Source organism: Salmo salar, chromosome 08, assembly GCF_965601325.2.
Source record: "Salmo salar chromosome 08, fSalSal1, whole genome shotgun sequence".
NCBI classification, from domain to species: Eukaryota; Metazoa; Chordata; class Actinopteri; order Salmoniformes; family Salmonidae; genus Salmo; species Salmo salar.
In genome coordinates, this window is record NC_138298.1 from 14,001,041 (window position 1) to 14,020,550 (window position 19,510).

The 19,510-nt window shown below is 40.9% G+C and overlaps 1 protein-coding gene and 1 pseudogene across 3 annotated transcripts; one reads left to right on the top strand and one right to left on the bottom strand.

The window, feature by feature from the left end:
- Window positions 1–588: 588 nt before the first annotated feature.
- Window positions 589–8,932, bottom strand: LOC106610002 (DNA-directed primase/polymerase protein). Of its 2 annotated transcripts, XM_014209088.3 has the most exons (6): window positions 8,718–8,932; window positions 7,824–8,039; window positions 7,502–7,596; window positions 2,856–2,945; window positions 2,624–2,662; window positions 589–2,422 (listed from the first exon to the last, which is right to left on the bottom strand). In XM_014209088.3, exons 2-6 carry the CDS (start codon window positions 8,004–8,006, stop codon window positions 2,398–2,400), a joined length of 432 nt encoding a protein of 143 aa, XP_014064563.1. In that variant the 5' UTR covers window positions 8,007–8,039; window positions 8,718–8,932; the 3' UTR covers window positions 589–2,397. The 2 variants fall into 2 exon arrangements, with proteins under 2 accessions (XP_014064563.1, XP_014064565.1); XM_014209090.3 differs by lacking the exon at window positions 7,502–7,596 and having other exon boundaries at window positions 8,718–8,931.
- Window positions 8,933–8,997: 65 nt separating this feature from the next.
- On the top strand, window positions 8,998–18,217 carry LOC106610001 (caspase-3-like; annotated as a pseudogene). The gene is made up of 6 exons (XR_014393065.1): window positions 8,998–9,267; window positions 10,154–10,293; window positions 12,663–12,791; window positions 13,549–13,724; window positions 15,846–15,960; window positions 16,203–18,217. The product of XR_014393065.1 is annotated as a caspase-3-like (transcript).
- Window positions 18,218–19,510: the final 1,293 nt, after the last annotated feature.

The following is a 19,510-nucleotide window of genomic DNA, read 5'->3' on the forward strand; positions in this document are numbered from 1 at the left end:
AATCATTTGTAAAACTAGAGAAGCGTAACGGCCCAAGGCAACTGCCTTGAATACTGGGTTCTATTGGATAAATGACTCTCCAACCATGTGATCGCAGGTGACGTAAAGTCATAGCAAGTGAGTTTCTTCAATAACAATTTATGATCAATAAGAAAGGCTGAACTGAAATCTAACAATACAGCTCCAACTATCTTATCCATTTATTTTAACCAATCATCTTTAATTTGAGTAAGTGCAGTACAGGTTGAGTGCCCTATATCTGAAATTCAGAAGTTAACTTCTTTGAAAAATGATATAGTTTGGCTCAGTTGGTAGAGCATGGCACTTGCAATGCCAGGGTTGTGGGTTCGATTTCCACGGGGAACCAGTACAAATGAAAATGTATCCACTCACTACTTGTGGGATTTTACATTTAAATGATTAAATGTAAAATGTATTTGGTCAAACACAATTCTCTCCATCAGTTTACTAAGAACAGACAGCTATAAGAGCCAGCTTAGGGTGCTTTACTATTTTTAGGCAGTGGAATTACTTTAGCTTCCTTCCATGCCTGTGGACACATGCTTGATGACTCAATTTGCAGATAAATGGTTTTCAGTCATATGTTTATAAATTCAGTCAAAATAATCCAGAACAAACAAGTACCAGAAAACAGGTAAGGAGTTGGTAGTTTATCAATGTTCAGTTATCAGAAACATCCTACCAAGCTATATACAATTGCATGCTATCAGAACAACCAGTAGGGCCGGCATTCAATGCAAGGTGCTTTATTGTGAAGCGCCCTACACAGCCGACAATGCTCTTTTTAACAGCATATTCACAGACATTTGTGGAGATTGTCGGCTTAACCGTAAATGACCTTTAAATGTATGTTATAGTGTGCCACGCTGTAACGCAGGGGTCTCCACAACCTTTTCTACCATGAGAGCTACTTTTTAAAATGTATAGATTTTTTGTTTTCACTCTCAATTACAATTGTTCATAGAGAAACAACAAAATTGGATGTTCTGAGTCTATGTCAATGCTTAAATCTGGAAGAAAACAAAAAAATATTTACCCTTTAATTGTGCATCTGGCCTTTTAATTGCGCATCTAAAGAGTGAGGAATGTGCTGTCTAATGTGTCGGTTCTGTACTGCGGCTGCTCATTTCATGGCAAAGTTTGCAAATAATAGATACAAATGATATACTTATGATAATTGAGAAGGTTTGGGGAAAGTATTTATGTCAACCCACAAGACAGTTATATCTGGCTACACACGGAGTGATAGACAAACGCACGACGCAGACAGACTAGCAATATTCCTGGAAATTAATTTGGCAGATATTGTGTTAGGTTTGGGTTTTTAAGCCAATAGTGGCTGACCAGGGGTGGGATACTGTCAATGTTGCATTGACTAGATAGTAGCTGGGAGCTTGTGGTGTGTGATATTTGTTTGACAGTTTGCGAGGAACACGTGAAAATTGCATGTACTTTCAGAATTGTTTGGCGAGCTACTCATAGGTGGGCTGCGAGCTATTGGTAGCTTACAATCGACCTGTTGGAGACCACTGCTATAACGCACCTTGCATTGAATAGGCCTAGGTAATTGGGAAAAACCTCTGTTTATAAAGTGCATTAACAGCCAGTAATTGAAATTGAGGATTGTACTGAATTACTGTATTACAAATGTACTGTTGGACAAGTATAACCTCCCTCTAATGCAGTCTTCTTCCATTCTGCTCTTGGAAATTCACAGGCTAGCAGGCTTTTGTTCCAGCCCAGCACCTCAACACACTTAATTCAACTAAGCATCAAGCCCTTGAATCAAATCAAATCTTATTTGTCACATGCGCCGAATACAACAAGTGTAGACCTTATAGTGAAACGCTTACTTACAAGCCCTTAACTAACAATGCTTTAAGAAGTTAAGGAAAAAACAAGTGTTAAGTAAAAAATAGAAAAATAAAAGTAACAAATATTTAAACAGCAGCAGTAAAATAACAAGCGAGGCTATATACAGGGGGCACCGGTACAGAGTAAATGTGTGGGGGCACCGGTTAGTCAAGGTAATTTAGTTAATATGTACATAGTAGTTGAATGGGGTGGGTTCCTTCTGAGCTGGAGCAAAAGCCTGCTCACCCTTTGTCTCCATGAACAGAACTGAAGGAAAATGCACTTAGTGGCCCGACAAGCACAAATCTTTGAGGGACTCAAACTCAGTCATGGTTTGGAGCAGAAGCTCATCTGGGACATCATCCTCTGCCAAATCGCCTGTGCTTCTCTCGACATCCTCCAGGGCCTCCAGGTAGGCCTGGTCATCTGCCTCATCTCCCTGGGGAAGTGTTGCTGCCGAGCCCCCCTGGTACTTCTCCGCTGGGGGTGTCTAGCTGAGCTCAATGTTCCCCATGTCGTCCATCAGATACGCCTGGTCCTCCTCATCCTGCCGCCAAATAGACAAACTCACAACTTATTACCGTCTACATTTTTTCTGTTACTGTGCGATTCTTTTTTGAGTTACCCATTCATGTAGCCAGAGGAAGTCAGGTACCCAACAGAGTCGGGTACTGTAGATGTAATTTTCTATTAAAATGGCAACAAGTGTGACTTTTGTAGCAGTGAGGGGAACCGGTACAGAACTCACCATTGTAGCTGACGCAGATGTCCTGGGGTAATGGGTAACCTGGAAGGGGGAAATTATTGGTTTAAAAAGGCACAATCTGTAAGATTTCCTGCTGTTCCAAAGTCATTTCAATTAATGACGTACTGGTATAACAATCGCCTAAAACACAGGCTCTCGATTGTGGTTATAAGATGACTTGTGTCAATACTATTATTAGTATATACTATCTATTCTATTTAATCAAAGTCAATACCATTTTAGTGTTAACCAGCGTGTACTGGAATATCTGAAGCTCTTGCAAACAGGGTCGGGACACTTCTGGTACCAGACCTCTAAGATCCACCTGTGGGGGGAAGAAAGGCCAGAAAAGGCAGGGGGACAAAAGCAGGGTGTTAATCTCAAAAGTATACCCTAAATTCCTTATGTTCTCTTGCCTCCTCCTCACAACACATTGGAGAAGGTCCTAGGGGAGGAGCCAAGGATCTTCTCCTCAGATGCATTTTGAGAAGGAGGTTGAGGAATCAAGAAAAGGAGGAATCAAGAAAACATTTGAAATTCACCAAAGCATATCAATATACTGACAAGAGACGGGATTAAGTGCTCTAACAATGGGGGCATTGTCATTTGGAAAGTATTCACTCATTGACTTTTTCCACCTTTGTGACCCAATTCAGGAAACTAGGCGTATGTCGCAAGTCACGACTTCACAGGAGGGCTGTTTGAGCATAAAAAATATTTTTTTAATCAAAATGTTTTTTGGGGGGGCAGAAATGCCTTCTCGAACATGTGAACCTTCATGTGCCTAATATCAAACTTGTATGCCATCTGTAAATACGAATAAAATTGTTAAATTATGAGCATAGTTGGTTTAGCCACAAAAAAAGTCAGCAACCTTCCCGCTAGCCATGATTGGCTGAGATAATGAGTGGGCTGGACATGCCGAGAGATGAGTTTGGATTGGTCTGCCATATAGCGCTCATCTATCTATTGGAGCTGGTCAGTATGTTTAGGTAATCGTGTCAAACGCGGCTGTTTTTTAAAATGTATCGCGTAGTAAAACAGCATTAACCTAATATCAAGTTAAAGTGTACTGTTAGCTAACGTTTTTGTTACGTTACAGCCTTATTCTAAATGGATTCAATTGTTTTTTCTCATCAATCTACACATAATACATACATACAGTGCATCTAAAATAATACATATACAGTATTTATCTAACAGCTGCTGTAAACTTACATCCTTGGATGCCATCCTTTGCTGTCATCAAGGCAAAGGGGCTACTTTGAAGAATATAAAATATATTTTGATTTGTTTAACACTTTTTTGGCTACTACATGATTCCATATGTGTTATTTCATAGTTTTGATGTCTTCACTATTATTCTAGAAAATAGTAAAAATAAAGAAAAACCCTGGAATGAGTAGGTGTGTCAACTTTTGACTGGTACTGTACACACACGAATGAACACAACTTTGAGTTTGCACTTTTGGGACTATTCCATTGCGCCATGCAGGCTACGTCAAGCTCACCCCAAACATTTTAAGGAATATGACATATGTTTTTGACCCAGGTTTGGAGATTTCTCTGCCAATATTAAACCGCTGGCTAATACTGGTTTTGACTGAAAAACACAGGGGTTATTGAACTGAATAGCCTTTCTGTCTTCTATGAAAGATATTGTTTTGTTTGTCATCCTTCAATTTAAGACTCTTTGGGAGGCTACCAGTGTTCTCCCCACAAAGAAGTGGACAACACCCGTTCTTTCTGTGATTTACAGTCAGGTCCATAATTATTGGTACCCTTGATAAAGATGACCATGAAAAGACTATAAAATAAATAATACAAATACTGAGCTATATTGTATGTTCAACATTTTTTGGAAATTATTTTATACTAATACAACTGCACAGAGAAAGAGACTTTGTTTAATAAAAAAGATAGGGGTCAAAATTATTGCCACAACTGTTTTCAATACTCTAGCACCATCCCGTTGTGAGGATAACAACACTGAGCCTGTTGAGAGTGTTTAATGAGATTGGAGAACATGTTGGGAGGGATCTTAGACCATTCCTCCATACAGAATCTTTCAAGATCCTTGATATCCTTTGTCTGCTCTTATCGACTGCCCTCTTCAATCCAATCTTATTAAACATTTTAGAATGAGGCTCAGTGTCGCTATCCTCACAAGGGGAGGGTGCTAGTGTATTGAAAAGAGGGATGGCAATTATTTTGACCCCTATATTTGAGATTTTTTGTATTACTTGTTAAACAAAAGCTCTTTCACTGAGCAATTGTATTAGTATAAAATATAATTTCCCCATTTTCTGGAACATGCAATATATCTCAGTATTTGTATTATTTATTTTATAGTCTTTTTTGCAGATCTTTATCAAGGGTGCCAATAATTATGGACCTGACTTTTCTAAACCCCAAAAGACACCTATTATTTTTGTGTCTCTGAACTCTTTAGTATTGTGTTGTTGTATTGAATGTATCTATCAATTTGTTTCTTAGTTACTAATTGCGTTAAATCTTTTGGAATGATAAGATAAAGTGTTACCGAAATTTGTTTTAGAACATCAAAGGACAGACCTTTTGCCACTGTCCTCTGTGACTCCGCCCACGTCATTCTCAAGTTCACTTCCCCTCCTATGCACGCTCATCACTGGCTGCAGAATCAAATGGATAAATTGCCCTTTTAAAAAAGACAAAATACATACTTGATTGACTGATGAGATATTTTTTTAAATCAGCATGAGCCTACATTGATTAGAAAACAATGCATTTTCTACCTCCAAAATAAAAGCAATAATATTGTGAAGTTGAGTTTAATATCTATACTGAACAAAAATATAAACGCAACATGCAACAATTTCATTGATTTTACTGAGTTACAGTATTTCATATGAGGAAATCAGTCAATTGAAATAAATTCATCAGGACCTACGGTAATCTATGAATTTCACATGACTGGGAATACAGATATGCATCTGTTGGTCACAGATACCTTAAAAAAATAAAATGGGCCTCACAATGGGCCTCAGGATCTCATCACTGTATTTCTGCTCATTCAAATTATCATTGATAAAATGCAATTGTGTTCGTTGTCCATAGCTTATGCCTGACCATACCATAAGCCCACCGCCACAATGGGGCACTCTGTTCACAACGTTGACATCAGCAAACTGCTCGCCCACACGACGCCATACACGTGGTCTGCAGTTGTGAGGCCGGTTGTTTGGACGTACTGCTAAATTCTCTAAAATGCCAAAGCAGCAGCTACTCTTCCTGGGGTCCAGCAAAATTAAGGCAGTTAATACCATTTTAAAACATTACAATACATTCACAGATTTCACAACACACTGTGTGCCCTCAGGCCCCTCCTCCACCACTACCACATATCTACAGTATTAAATTCATGTGTATGTATAGTGCATATGTTATCGTGTGTGTGTGTGTATATGCATGTGTCAGTGCCAATGTTTGTGTTGTTTCACAGTCCCCGCTGTTCCATAAGGTGTTTTTTCATCTGTGTTTTAAATCTAATTTTACTGCTTGCATCAGTTACTTGATGTGGAATAGAGTTCCATGTAGTCATGACTCTATGTAGTACTGTGCGCCTCCCATAGTCTGCTCTGGACTTGTGGACTGTGAAGAGACCTCTGGTGGCAGGTCTTGTGGGGTATGCATGGGTGTCCGAGCTGTTTAGACAGACAGCTTGGTGCATTCAACATGTCAATACCTCTCATAAATAAAAGTAGTGATGAAGTCAATCTCTCCTCCACTTTGAGCCAGGAGAGATTGACATGCATATTATTAATATTAGCTCTCTGTGTACATCCAAGGGCCAGCCGTGCTGCCCTGTTCTGAGCCAATTGCAATTTTCCTAAGTCCTTTTTTGTGGCACCTGACCACACGACTGAACAGTAGTCCAGGTGAAACAAAACTAGGGCCTGTAGGATCTGCCTTGTTGATAGTGTTGTTAAGGCAGAGCATTGCTTTATTATAGACAGACTTCTCCCCATCTTAGCTACAACTGCATCAATATGTTGGACCATGACAGTATACAATCTAGTGTTAGTCAAAGCAGTTTAGTCATCTCAACTTGCTAAATTTCCACATTAACTGTCATACCCCATCAGAACCCAAAATATAAGCTAGTTTTGCTCCATTGTTTGTAAACAATGACACTGTATAGCCTCAAAAACATGATTAAAATTCTGCAAGTCAATCTTTGCATCCATAGCTCTGTCTATGAATTTGAGAGCGGTTACATTAACATTTAATTCCTCAGAATGTACAGCAAAAAACATCCTTCTACGGATCACTTTTGGACCACCTGTCATAAGGGCTACGGTCATAACAATTACCTAACAGATGTCAAACAGCCTCGACAGCTGGTTTCACTTTATGGCAAATGACTTTACACTGTCATGCCACAAACCATGAATTTGTTTAGCCAGTTTACCTAGCCAACAGGCTGATCTAAACAGTGTGTGTCATGTCAGTGTAAAGTCAATTGTCATAACAATGACATAACTAACAGCATAAACAACATATTTGACCCAGGTATATTTTGCACTTGAGAGGGAAGGAAGCAATCAATGTTTGGATGAGGGAGTCTACCATGCACTTCCCATCAAAGCCCTTATTGGAGGGCCTGTGGAACTCCAAGTCAAAATACAGCTTGCAAACAGCCCCCTCTGGGATTACCTCATAGCAATGCATCAGAGATTGCCTGTAGGTACTGACTACAGTTGAAACTGAAAGGGTTAAGGTGCAGTAGTACCATTGGTTAACAATCTTCAGTTATGACAAATCGGACTTTCTTATTTCTTAACTGCCTCTGAAGGTATAAATAAAGTTGTATTGAAGTGAATGGTGTTACCTTACACATACCTGTAGAAGTGCCATAGCTCACTGTAACTGGTGACCAGGAAGATCCTCTGACCCACCTTGGCCTGTTCCTTCTCAAGTGCAAACACGTGTACGTCCTTTGAATTAGAGGGCAGTCCAAACTACAGTTAGCTGAAAACAAATGTCCTTTTTTCTCTAATTATGACACATGGAAGTGCAATGAAACACACGTCACACAAAAGGGCACAAAGTCCTCCAGACATACAGATCTGTTTGTGCCGTCTTGTCAAATCCTAGGTCAATGTCAAACATGACAGCACAAACGGATCTGGCATCACGTTACTGCAGGCATGCTGGTGCGTACCTCTCTGCAACTCTGGGCAAAGTTGATAGCCATACATTGACGAGGGAAGAGCTTCCATATGGAGGATGGCTGCCATAGCCGGGACAGCCTTGGTTTGTAGCGAGAGGACAAGGGACACTGCTGGAAGGACTGAGCTAGTTGTTCCACCTTCTTCAATCTGTTTCCCCAATCACCCTTGTTCATCTTCTATGTGATGCAGGCTGCCACCAGTCATTTCTGCATGTAAGAAGAAAAAACATTTTTATTTGATTAATTTAATTTAGTCGTGTCAGTGTTTTTCCATATCTAACTTTAGCAATGATCAATACTGAAGGCATTACTATAGACCTATGGATCCATCTCTGATTTTGCATTCACAAGAATATGATTGTGAAGCCCCATCATTATTAGGCCTAACAGAGAATGGATGGGATGTGGCTGGAGAAATGTAGCTAGCTAGGGCCAACTTTCAAATTCAGACACATTGGATGCAAGGACATGACAAGATTGTTTTAGCTACATTCATAATTTTGTTTACAAGCATTCAATTGTGTAGGAATTGGTACTAATTCATTGTGTATTACAGACTGATTAAATCAGACTAGCCATACACACATTTTGCCAGAGTTGAGTGTAATATGTACCAGTAATGTTGTTAATGCTACATTCATAATTTTGTTTACAAGCATTCAATTGTGTAGGAATTGGTACTAATTAATTGTGTATTACAGCCTGATTAAATCAGACTAGCCATACACACATTTAGCCAGAGTTGAGTGTAATATGTACCAGTAATGTTGTTAATGCTAGTACCACTAAAATGTATAATAAGATGTAAAACCTGCTTAACGTTTGCTAAGCTAGGCTACCGTTACAGAATTCGATTTACAGCAGGAAGTGACTCTATCTACTTACAGGAACCCGTGTTGGAAAACGTTGTTTTGCTGCGAAAAGTGACGTACTTCCAATGCGCTAGAAGTGTGCCTTACTATCCAAATAGTTGAGCACATTGTACTTTTGTCTCATAAGCTGAATTCGTGCAATATGGCTATTACATATTACAAATGCATATAGCCCACCAATGTGGAGCCACAAGTTACATGTACACGTGTATTATTAATGTTTTTTTTTAGATGGGATCATATGAGTGGTGTGGACGTGTAAACCGAACGCCCCCTTGCGTTGGTTTTGATGATGACGTAATCTAATATCGTTTACTCCGGACGCTACTATTGGTTGGTCGCTGACTGTTGTTTGTAACAAAGAACTCCAGGAAGACATATGCATACAGTATATTGGCTTTATATAAGTTTGGCAATTTGCACGGTCTGGCCAAAACTTTACTACGAAAATTTTTATATAATCACTGACATTTGTTTGAAATCGATTCGCAGAATACCATGTCAGTAGCAAACGATTTGAGTGCTGCGGACTGCGTTGACGCCAGGCGGGGCAGTGGACAAGAGTGAGATGCTTTGTTATCACAATGCATGCATTTTACGAAGTAGCCTAGCCAACCGTGGTAAAGTTGGTTTGAGTGTCGATATTTACCAGACAGTCGGAACCTTCAAATGTTATTTAAAATAATTGTAATGAAATCAGGACATTCGGCTACATTGTTACTTGATGATCGTGTTGTGGTCGTGGAGTCTGATGCCAAATTTGGTCCATGGCCAGTATAGCTAGACTACATACAGGAAATTGACCAAATTGTTTTTGTATCACGCCTATAGTTGACACACACACACACAGCCATATCTATGACTAAAAATAGACGTTTACAATAAGAGATCTATTGTATCTCTTATGTAAAACGTCTTCTCTTTTTAGTCATAGAAATGGCTTACCAGTCCGGTTGAGAGGGAAGGCACAGGGTCAGTCACATGGCAACACCCCTGGGATAATTTTGCGTTAAGGGCCTGCCTGTGAAATGCTTTTGAAATGCATTCTTCAGCCCTTCCTTAAAGTAATCACTGATCTGATGATTCTGCAGGTGAAAAGTAAGGGTACCACCTCATAGCTTCCACACAATCCACATGTCTGATCAGTGATTACTTTGAGGAAAGTAGGAGGTAAGGATGCTCAAAAGTATTTCAACAGTTCACGTGTGTCCTTACTCAAAACCCAGTCCGATATCTGACTTACACAGAGTATCAGATTGGTGTATTGCTGTGATCTAACTAGTGGTCCTGTGTGGCTCAGTTGTTAAGAGCTACCAATGACAAAGTTGTAGGTTCAATTCTCAGAGGAATAACATGCATAGATGAAAATGTAGGCTATGCAATCACTAGATTGCAAGGGACTTTGGATGAAAGCTTCTGCTAAGTGGCATCTGTTTTATTATTTCTTAGGTGCGAGGGCCCCTGTGCTGGCTCTGGGTCTATGCAGGTGGACGCCAAACCTCAGGCCCATAGCTTCAGGTACAGTCTCAGTTACCCCAGCATTGGCCAGTGTATCATCATCAACAACAAGAACTTTGACAGAAGAACAGGTATTGTGTTTGTTCATTTGTTGACATAGGGTGATGTTTTTCCCGTGTCTAGTCTATGTCTAATACTTATGTTTTGTATTTGCATAAAGCTTGTTGTTCAGCTTCTTCCCAGTGGGTGAAACTAGTTGAAATTACATCATTATAACCTGATTCAATTCTCGGGCCGACTCTTTTCTCTGTACATATCAATGATGTCGCTCTTGCTGCGGGTGATTCTTTGATCCACCTCTTCACAGACGACACCATTCTGTATACATCTGGCCCTTCTTTGGACACTGTGTTAACAAACCTCCAAACGAGCTTCAACGCCATGCAACACTCCTTCCGTGGCCTCCAACTGCTCTTAAATGCTAGTAAAACGAAATGCATGCTCTTCAACCGATCGCTGCCCACGCCCGCCCGACTAGCATCACTACTCTGGACGGTTCTGACTTAGAATATGTGGACAACTATAAAAACCTAGGTGTCTGGCTAGACTGTAAACTCTTCTTCCAGACTCACCTTAAGCATCTCCAATACAAAGTTAAATATAGAATTGGCTTCTTATTTTGCAACAAAGCCTTCTTCTCTCATGCTGCCAGACATACCCTCGTAAAACTGACTATCCTATCGATCCTTGACTTCGGCGATGTCATTTACAAAATAGCCTCCAACACTCTACTCAGCAAATTGAATGCAGTCTATCACAGTGCCATCTGTTTTGTCACCAAAGCCCCATATACTACCCACCACTGCGACCTGTATGCTCTCGTTGGCTGGTCCTCGCTACATATTCGTCGCTAAACCCACTGGCTCTAGGTCATCTATAAGTCTTTGCTAGGTAAAGCCCCGCCTTATCTCAGCTCACTGGTCACCATAGCAACACCCACCCTTAGTACGCGCTCCAGCAGGTATATTTCACTGGTCATCCCCAAAGCCAACACCTGCTTTGGCCGCCTTTCCTTCCAGTTCTCTGCTGCCAATGACTGGAACGAATTGCAAAAATCACTCAAGTTGGAGACTTATATCTCCCTCACTAACTTTAAGCGTCAGCTGTCCGAGCAGCTTACCGATTGCTGCATCTGTAAATAGCCCATCCAACCAACTACCTACCTCATCCCCATATTTGTTTTTGTTTTCCTGCTCTTTTGCACACCAGTATTTCTACTTAGACATCCTCATTTGCACATATATCACTCCAGTGTAAATTTCTAAATTGTAATCACTTCGCCACTATTGGCCTATTTATTGCCTTACCACCTTACCCCATTTGCACACACAGCACACACATATTTTTCTATTGTTATTGACTGTACGTTTGTTTATCCCATGTGTAACTCTGTGTTGTTGTTTTTATCGCACTGCTTTGCTTTATCTTGGCCAGGTCGCAGTTGTAAATGAGAACTTGTTCTCAACTGGCCTACCTGGTTAAATAAAGGTTAAATATTATATTTTTTTTTATTATTATGTAAACTGGTTGTAATGACATTACCTCACCCAGCTTTGTCTGCTGGGTTACTACTGTAAGAATATGTGTAAATGCAGCGGTGTAAAGTACTTAAGTAAAAATACTTTAAAGTACTAAAGTAGTTTTTTGTACTATTCATATTTTATGCAACTTTTACTTACATTTTTTTACATTACATTTTAGTCATTTAGCAGACGCTCTTATCCAGAGCGACTTACAGTAGTGAATGCATACATTTCATTTTTTTTTTTTATCCGTACTGGTCCCCCGTGGGAATCGAACCCACAACCCTGGCGTTGCAAACACCATGCTCTACCAACTGAGCCTTCACTACATTCCTAAAGAAAATAATGTACTTTTTACGCCATAAATTTTCCCCGACACCCAAAAGTATTTGTTACATTTGAATGCTTAGCAGAACAGGAAAATGGCCCAATTCACGCACTTATTAAGAGAACATCCCTACTGCCTCTGATCTGGAGGACTCACTAAACAGAGAACATCCCTGGTCATCCATACTGCTTCTGATCTGGAGGACTCACTACACACACACACATGCTTTTTTTGTAAATTATGTCTGACTGTTGGAGTGTGCCCCTGGCAAGCTGTAAATAAAATACAAATAAAATGGTTCTGTTGGGTTTTCTTAATATAAGGAATTTGAAAGTATTTATATTTTTACTTTTGATACTTAAATATATTTAAAACAAAACTTTTTGACTTTTATTCAAGTAGTATTTTACTGGGTGACTCACTTTTACTTGAGTCATTTTCTATGAAGGTATCTTTACTTTTACTCAAGTATGACAATAAGGTACTTTTCCCACTACTGTGTAAAGGCTGTATGTACACAATGATGACACACATTCCATATCCAGAAAGCAAATAGAATTAGTCTAATAACTTGACTTTGTTTTTAAAGGTATGAATGTACGCAATGGCACAGATGTGGATGCAGGCAATATGATTAAGGTGTTTGGGAAACTGGGTTATAAGGTGAAGGTTTACAACGACCAGACAGTGGACCAGATCAAACATGTTTTAACCACAGGTAAGCATGTTTGAAAGTCAGCATCACCACTGACAACCACTACAGAGATAGGTTTGTCTTCGTATGAAGATCATACACAGAAGACATTCAGTAAATTAAGTTTTAAAAGCAGCCCATTCACAATAAAATCAGGTAAAGGTACATAGTCTCCTGTACTTAACTGAGAATTAACAGTATGATGTTGCCACGAGCAACAGGGTTAACCAAAGACATTGCAGATGAGTGGGATGCAAAACTATCCGCTCTCACAGTATGTGCACTGTTGCACTTCATTCACTCACCTGCAACGTGATAGCTGTGTGAAAACAATGGTGGAGAAAATGAGCGTCTCGCTTCCCACTTGTTGTTCTGGAAATAGTCCCAATACTGCTCTTGTCTACCTTTTAAAGGGGCAATCCGCAGTTGAAACAATAACAAAACTTACCCCCACCATGTTTTGGTAAAAAGCTGAGAGATGAGGCTGAAGAAATGTAACCATTTTCAAACTCATAGACAGGACTGACCATCCATGATATCAACATTATAGTTTTAACCATGTTTTAAAATGCTGTACAGTGTTTGTTTACATTTACTTTGTTTACAAACATTGAAGTAACTTAGCAAGCTTATATTTTGGGTTCTGATGGTGTACAACAGTTTAACTAAGGGTACATCAATACAAAGTCCAAAAATGTATGTAGCAACAGCAGATTTCTCCTTTAAAGTGTCTTGTCAATTCTGTGAAGGACCAATCTAAAACTTGATGTTGTGTTTCCAGCCTCCAAGGAGGACCACAGCCGCTCCGCCTCATTCGTGTGTGTCCTGCTGAGTCACGGGGACGATAGTGTGTTCTTCGGGACGGATGCCTCCATCTAGCTCAAGAGGCTCACCAGCCTGTTCCGGGGTGACCGCTGCAACTCGCTGGTGGGCAAGCCCAAACTCTTCTTCATCCAGGTACTGTTCCTAGATCCGACTTTTAAAACTACACAGTAGCAGATTTACAAAGCCGTTGCACCTGTTTGGGGTTTTTGTTTTCTAGATGGAATTAAAGTGAAACAAAAGCACTAGAACAACAATATGAAGTTAAGGTTAAAAGAAGGTATAAGATAGAGGTTAATTTAATCCCCTACTGACAAAACAGGTCAGTCTCGTCCACAGTCAAATCAAATGTTATTAGTCACATGCGCCGAATACAACAGGTGTAGCCCTTACAGTGAAATGCTTACTTACGAGCCCCTAACCAACAATGCAGTTTAACAATAGCGAGACTATATACAGGGAGGTACCGGTACAGAGTCAATGTGTGGGGGCACCGGTTAGTTGAGGTAATATTTACATGTTGGTAGAGTTATTGAAGAACAACAGAGAGTAGCAGCGGTATAAAAGAGGGGGGGGGGGGGGGGGGGGGGGATGCAAATAGTCTGGATAGCCATTTGATTAGGTGTACAGGAGTGTTATGGCTTGGGGTAGAAGCTGTTTAGAAGCCTCTTAGACCTAGACTTGGCGCTCCGGTACCGCTTGCCGTGCAGTAGCAGAGAGAACAGTCTATGACTAGGGTGGCTGGAGTCTTTGACAATTTTTAGAGCCTTCCTCTGACACCGCCTGGTATAGAGGTCCTGGATAGCAAGAAGCTTGGCCCCAGTGATGTACTGGGCCGTACGCACTACCCTCTGTAGTGCCTTGCGGTCAGAGGCCGAGCAGTTGCCATACCAGGCAGTGATGCAACCATTCAGGATGCTCTCGATGGTGCAACTGTAGAACCTTTTGAGGATCTGAGGACCCTTGCCAAGTCTTTTCAGTCTCCTGAGGGGGAATACGTTTTGTCGTGCCATCTTCACGACTGTCTTGGTGCCCTTGGACCATGCTAGTTTGTTGGTGATGTGGACACCAAGGAACTTGAGCCTCTCAACCTGCTCCACTGCAGCCCCGTTGATGAGAATGGGGGCTTGCTCGGTCCTCCTTTTTCCTGTAGTCCACAATCACCTCCTTTGTCCTGATCACGTTGAGGGAGATGTTGTCCTGGCACCACACAGCCAGGTCTCTGACCTCCTCCCCATAGGCTGTCTCGTCGGTGATCAATTATATCACTGTTGTGTTTTCAGCAAACTTAATGATGGTGTTGGAGTTGTGCCTGTCCGTGCAGTCATGAGTGAACAGTGAGTACAGGAGGGGACTGAGCACGCACCCCTGAGGGGCCCCTGTGTTGAGAATCAGCGTGGCGGATGTGTTGTTACCTACCCTTACCACCTGAGGGAGGCCCGTCAGGAAGTCCAGGATCCAGTTGCAGAGGGAGGTGTTTAGGCTCGGAGTCCTTAGCTTATTGATGAGCTTTGAGGTGACTTTGGTGTTGAACGCTGAGCTGAAAGCTGAACACATAGGTGTTCCTTTTGTCCAGGTTGGAAAGGGCAGTGTGGAGTGCAATAGAGATTGCATCATCTGTGGATCTATTGGGGCGGTATGCAAATTGGAGTGGGTCTAGGGTTTCTGGGATAATGGTGTTGATGTGAGCCATGACCAGCCTTTCTAGGGCACTTCATGGCTACAGACGTGAGTGCTATGGGTTGGTAGTCATTTAGGCAGGTTATCTTAGTGTTCTTGGGCACAGGCACTATGGTGGTCTGCTTAAAACATGTTGGTATTACAGACTCTGACAGGGAGAGGTTGAAAATGTCAGTGAAGACACTTGCCAGTTGGTCAGCGCATGCTCGCAGTACACGTCCTGGTAATCCGTCTGCCCCTGCGGCTTTGTGAATGTTGACCTGTTTAAAGGTTTTACTCACATTGGCTGCGGAGAGCGTGATCATACAGTCTTCCAGAACAGCTGGTGTTCTCATGCATGTTTCAGTGTTATTTGCCTCAAAACGAGCATGGAAGTAGTTTAGCCTCTTTTAGCTCATCTGTTAGGCTTGTGTCACTGGGCAGCTCTCGGCTGCCCTGCCACGTCCAACAAGCGTCAGAGCCGGTGTAGTACGATTCGGAAGTCAAGAGGTGAGGGATGGTTCAAAAGTTAGCCTTTGCGTTTTGGGTGTGTGACTATGACCATTTCTCCTGTTTCCCTGTGTGTGTGACATGCAGGCTTGCAGAGGTACTGATCTGGACGTGGGCATCGAGGCAGACAGCAGTTCAGACGGGAGCTCGACCAGGATCCCCGTGGAAGCAGACTTCCTCTATGCCTACTCCACAGCTCCAGGTCCAAGATATGTTCCAAAGCCACACACACATACATAAAGCACTCTCCAGTCAAGTTGCCTTGTTTCCTGGAGATATGCACAGATCTATAAGTAGTTGGATCTGTGAAAGAAAGGCTACCACCCTCTTACTTCTACCAATCCATCCAATTAAGATCTGTTATTATCTCGAGCAAGGATGCATTTTCTGAATTATTCAAACCAGGCCCTTGACTCTTATGCACTCTCACACATCTTCCCTCAGGCTACTACTCGTGGGGGAACAGACTGGCTCCTGGTACATCCAATCGCTGTGTGAGATGATTGACATGTACAGCAAAGAGCTGGAGGTCCAACACATCCTGACCCGGGTCAACCACAAGGTGGCGACAGAGTTTGAGTCTGCGTCAAACTCTCCTGGTTTTGATGCCAAGAAGCAGGTCCCCTGCATCGTATCAATGCTGACCAAAGAGATGTACTTTACACCCTGATAGGAGAACGGTGTGAAGAAGCTCTTCATTTGCCTGGTCCCAGATCGATTTTAGCTGTCTCGCCAACAGCTATGGTCACTGTTATAGGAGTTGGCAAGAGAGGAAAAACAGACCTGGGATCAGGCTAGCTTCTATCTGAGTGAGGGCAATAGATGTGTGTTTTGGTTGTGGATTGTATTAGCTGAATTTTTAACACCACTGCTCAATCGCTCTGGATCAAGTTGGACTTGGTTTAAACTTGTAGGCTTAAGTATCACATTTTATGTTGGCGGTTGAAACCTCTGTCATGCTTTCATCCTGATGTCATGCACAGAGAAGTTGACTTTTCTTCAGGGTTGGGGTCATTTCATGCTTCAATTCCGTCAACTGAGGAAATGAAAAATCCTAATTGTAAATGTTACATTTAATTAATTTCCTAAATGTACTGATTGATTTGAAAGTTGAATTGACCCCAACCCTGTTTCTTACTGAATGATCCCTTTTGTGTTAAGTTTAACGGAGGATGTGGGAGTAGATTGCAGGGGTAGTGTGTTGTAATCAAATCATGGATGTGCAACTCGTCTACAAGCACCAGCAATTCTCCCTCCTCAGGTGTCTCATACAGTTTTATTTAAACATTTTATTGTATTATTTTTACAATGTCTAGAACCACACATTTTGTTGGATAATTGAATGAGTAGTCAAAGTGCATTCCTCAAGGGATTATGTTACATTTGTCTTTTGTGTTGGTTTAAATTGTTTATATATATATTTTTAAATTGCAGGATATTGTTTAGGTCCATTATAGTTGTACTGTGAAAGAAACTATCCTGTAAAAAAATGTATTCTCCAGAAATAAGACTTGCTTCTCTTTCGCCTTCCTTCATGAAATCTGTCTCTTTCAATCGACTCCAAACGGTCAATTGCAAGCTCTTCCTGACCTGAACATGACCAAATGCTTATTCCGTTTGTAGGTTAACAACATTTGCTCCTGTCCCGGCGTAAACAAGTGTGTGGTATGCCGGTAGGATGTGTATGATGATAGTAGAGAGGATTTGTCCTCTCTAACTTGGACAATACATTTTGCCTACATATTAAAGGCCCAGTTGTAGAAGCACTACTAGACAGTAGGCTTAAAGGTGAACTCCGGTAGTGATGCGTGGAATCAGCTGTTTGTTCAACCACACCCGCCCGCAATTGTTAATAACCCATCTGCAACTGCCCGACTATGTGATAAAGTGAAAATGCAGTGCAAAATTTCCACATGACATCAGTTTGACGGGAATTGAAAGCTGTGAAAATTACCTAATATGTTTCTGATAAGATTTCAGGTCTGCTAAATCATATTTCTCCACTCCTGTTCCTGAGTCAAAATGTACATTGGTGTATAATTTTACTGCAAGAACTGCTTAATTCTGCAGGAGTTAATTACATTATTAAATATTTTAAATAATCAGAATAGTGCCAGAGGAGATGGCTGCCTTTTTACGGGCTTTTAACCAATTGTGCTATTTTGTGTGGTTTTTTTTCACATTATTTGTAACTTATTTTGTACATAATGTTTCTGCCACCGTCTGTTATGACCAAAACGAGCTTCTGGATATCAACAGCGATTACTCACCTCGAACTGGACAAATATTTTTTCTTTAACGAGTCGGACGCAAAGCATTTACTCCAGATACCCGACCAGGCAGATACAGGGGACGCAGGTCCAAATTGTGAGATTTTGTCTGCAAGTGGGTAACCCTTCTCTACCATCTGTACTGTTGGCCAATGTGCAATCATTGAATAATAAACTAGATGAGCTCTGTTCAAGACTCCTACCAACGAGACATTAAAAACTGTAATATCTTATGTTTCACCGAGTCTGGTAAGACAAGGGGTGGCGGTCTCGGTCTATTTGTCAATAACAGCTGGTGCGCAAAATCAAATATTAAGGAAGTCTCGAGGTTTTGCTCGCCTGAGGTATATAAGCTGTAGACCACACTATTTGGGGCAGCAGGTAGCCTAGTGGTTAGAACGTTGGGCCAGTAACCGAAAGGCTGCTAGATCGAATCCCCGAGCTGACAAGGTAAAAATCTGTTGTTCTGCCCCTGAACAAGGCAATTAAATTATGAGGACTTGATGTATTTTGAAAGATAAAACATTATAATAAATACCATTTTGATGATGTCATACAAGCAAGTCAAACACCTGTTGAGTCCAAATATACACTTCCATATCATAAAACTTGGCATATACAGAGTCAATGTTTATGAGCACTATGATTGACATACAGTTACAAGATGACGTGGCATTATAGCCTGGGTTGTCCTAAACAGAATGAGTATTGTTTGTTCTATTGTGAAGAAAGTTTGCAGTTAACCCTAACTCAACTCCATTCTATGTGCACCGAAATTACGATCTTCTCCTCTGAATTGTCTTGTAATTTTATAGTTTAGCTAGTCCTGTTGACAATAGAACAGGCTTTCAAATGATGCCCACCTGACCCAGATTGCTATTTATAATGGATCGTATTTGGATTGCATAAACAACAGTTCTTGTGTAAAGGCAGGAAGCAGGGGTGTGTTCCAAAGAAAACAACGGCAAGTGTGCTTGCTCTAGTTCCTCAACGGCACAACTAGGAGAGCTCAAAAAAGAAAAGTCAACTATGAAGTGCTATGAGTCATAAAAGTGCATTGACGTTATTTAGGAAACTGTGCACACTTTGGAGAGGTGTGTTGCCACTTGGAAACACCAGTTACACCTCTCACTCAAACCCTTGTCATTTATTTGTCTTATGTTGCACCTACCCAAAATGTTTCAAGAATATTCTTATCATGTTACTGAATGTTTCCAGAGTATTTTCAGATTTCCTTATCAGCAAATGCGGCGAATAGTTCAGTAAATGTAAAATGCACATAAAATCAACAGTGTAATGTTAGGATTCAGTCGTGTCAGCTGAACTTTTGAGCCCTCACCTTTAGTCAATTTTTTTTTTCTCCATCATCTCCAAAATGTCCCCTTTAAATTGCTACATACATACATATACATACATACATACATACAGAAGAAATATGTAAAAAGTGTAAGAAACATCAATTTAGCCCTATCCAAATAGGCC

Excerpts from the sequence above, each read along its gene's own strand:
- LOC106610002 (XM_014209088.3), bottom strand. The coding sequence starts at position 8,006 with ATGAACAAGGGTGATTGGGGAAACAGATTGAAGAAGGTGGAACAACTA. Across the intron at positions 2,946-7,501 it reads GAGCTATGGCACTTCTACAG|GTGGATCTTAGAGGTCTGGT; the intron begins GTATGTGTAAGG and ends TTCCCCCCACAG. Across the intron at positions 2,663-2,855 it reads CGCTGGTTAACACTAAAATG|GTTACCCATTACCCCAGGAC; the intron begins GTATTGACTTTG and ends TCCCCCTTCCAG.